At 38.9% G+C, this 2,035-nt stretch overlaps 1 protein-coding gene across 2 annotated transcripts in view; it reads right to left on the reverse strand.

The window, feature by feature from the left end:
* Positions 1-2,035, reverse strand: part of LOC109859732 (ubiquitin conjugation factor E4 B) — a 9,600-nt gene that overhangs the window by 2,403 nt on the left and 5,162 nt on the right. For both annotated transcript variants that reach the window (XM_020438267.1, XM_020438266.1), the window contains 3 exons: positions 1,697-1,844; positions 922-1,608; positions 511-832 (listed from right to left, as the gene is read on the reverse strand). In XM_020438267.1, coding sequence (XP_020293856.1) covers positions 511-832; positions 922-1,608; positions 1,697-1,844 — 1,157 coding nt within the window. The remainder of the gene's footprint in view (positions 1-510; positions 833-921; positions 1,609-1,696; positions 1,845-2,035) is intronic.

A 2,035-nucleotide genomic window follows, 5' to 3' on the forward strand; every position in this document is an offset into this window, starting at 1 on the left:
ATGTGAGATGCAAATCCCGCATCCCGTATGAATTTAAGAATTGAATTTTCAATTCAAAAAACTTACTTGTAAAAATTTACAAGTATTACTTGTTATAGATGTATACATATATGTATGCACGCTCAAGTTCCCGCTCAATATCCTCGTATCGGCCTTATATTATTCCTTCAAACTTTGAAACTATATAAGCATATTCCAAACTGTTCAAAATATATCCGAAAATTTTTTCAAGCCAATCGGATAAGTGCATTTTAAATGGTAGCATCTCAAAAAGTGGACAGGGTCAAATTGACCCAGATTGTTCTTCTTGATTGAAAAATAGATGTGTTCCCCGAGGGTTAATGATTTTTTTATGCCACTGAAGATGACTCGAACCAAGAGTCGAAACGTTTGGCGTGTTTAAATAAAGATTTTTGTTCACACATCAACACCTAGTATTTGACTCCGTATCGGCCCTTCTGCATATATATTTTTGAAAAAAACACCCTAAGTAAAGAAAGCGCTACTTACTTGGTGTGAGCATGTCTTCGCTAAGTGGCTGCCGACTGAAAGGATCCGTGGCGCTGTTGAGTAAGTGTCTGATAATAACCGCTTTGTCCATGACAATGCCAGATGGCAATTTTACCGGATCCTCCATGAGAGTGTCCATCAATGGATCTCGGAATTCCTCGGGAGCGTCGCCGTAATCCGCGTCGCGCGCGCGATTGTCCCGCGCAATTATCGCCGCGCGTTCCGCGAGCGCGATAAACCTCTCGATTTCCGTGGTGGTTTTGATCGCTGATCTTTCCAGTCTACTCGCGGCATCGTTGAACAATTCCTTGCAGAACGAACGCTGCAACGAAAAATCATAAAAACAATATTTGAAGTTAAAGCAAGTGTACATACATAAATGTACGATAAAAAAAGAATCGGAACGCTCACTTCATCACTGGCTAAAGCGGCAGCGAACTCGTCACAATCAAGATGAAGATATATGTCAACTAATTGGCTTAGCAATGTCCTCGGTTGCCAACCGTACTTCTGCGGTTTTCTCACTCTCAGATTTTTGCACTTGGGTCCGCACAACTGTTGCAAATTGAAATTAAGCATGGCACATAATCGTCCGACCAATTCCGGTCTTAAAAACGGTTCCTTTATATCGATTGTTAGATAATGAAACATGGCAACGGTTTCTTTGGCCAGTGTTAGATAAGATCTCGCTTGTCTCTCGTCCGTTGCCAATTGCCTTGTCCTCGATTGTTGTTGCTCCTGAGTTAGCGCGCCCCACGCGCTCGTGTCCGACATCAGTTCCTGCACCTCGTGTATACGTTTCAATGATTCCAAACTCTCGTCCAGCAGAAAGGTGGTGTCGTTCATCAGCATGTTAACAAACTTGACAAATTGTTTGCCGTTATTGCTCTCATTGACGATCGATGCTCGATGAACCGGACTGTCCCACATCGATTTCAATATCAGACTTATGTGATAACGTATCGAAAACTTGTCGTAGAACTCGGAACTAGATCCGGTTGTTTCAACGTCGGTGTAAAATTTCATGAGATACGACGCCAAAAACGTTTTGGATATTGGATGTGCCATCACTTGTTCGTAAAGAGTTTCCGTTCTTCCCTACAATAAATAACACGTATATGCGTTAATACATAATAATATGTAATAAAAACAATTCGAGTCTCGTATCTACAAAAAAAACTTATACCTGAACACTTGGATTTATCACAAAGAGAACCTCGATGATTTTTGCAATTAGATATGGATTTCGTATACAATGCGGCGTACACACGACAACCAATAACCAAGTAATAAGTGACTTGTCCATATTATTTGCCACTACCGTGGGACAAAATCTACAAATACAAAAAATTATATTATATAATGAATATATAATGTAATTTAGGATTATTTTTAATGACAGGTGACAGTAATAGGGTAAAAGACCCAATTACTGTCACCCTAAGCTATTTTATTTAAAATATTAAATGAATCCTAAAAAGTTATGCATGAAAAAATATATAATATAATTATATAATATAATATA

Source organism: Pseudomyrmex gracilis, unplaced genomic scaffold (assembly GCF_002006095.1).
Source record: "Pseudomyrmex gracilis isolate BER0280 unplaced genomic scaffold, ASM200609v1 scaffold_280, whole genome shotgun sequence".
In the NCBI taxonomy this organism is placed as follows: domain Eukaryota; kingdom Metazoa; phylum Arthropoda; class Insecta; order Hymenoptera; family Formicidae; genus Pseudomyrmex; species Pseudomyrmex gracilis.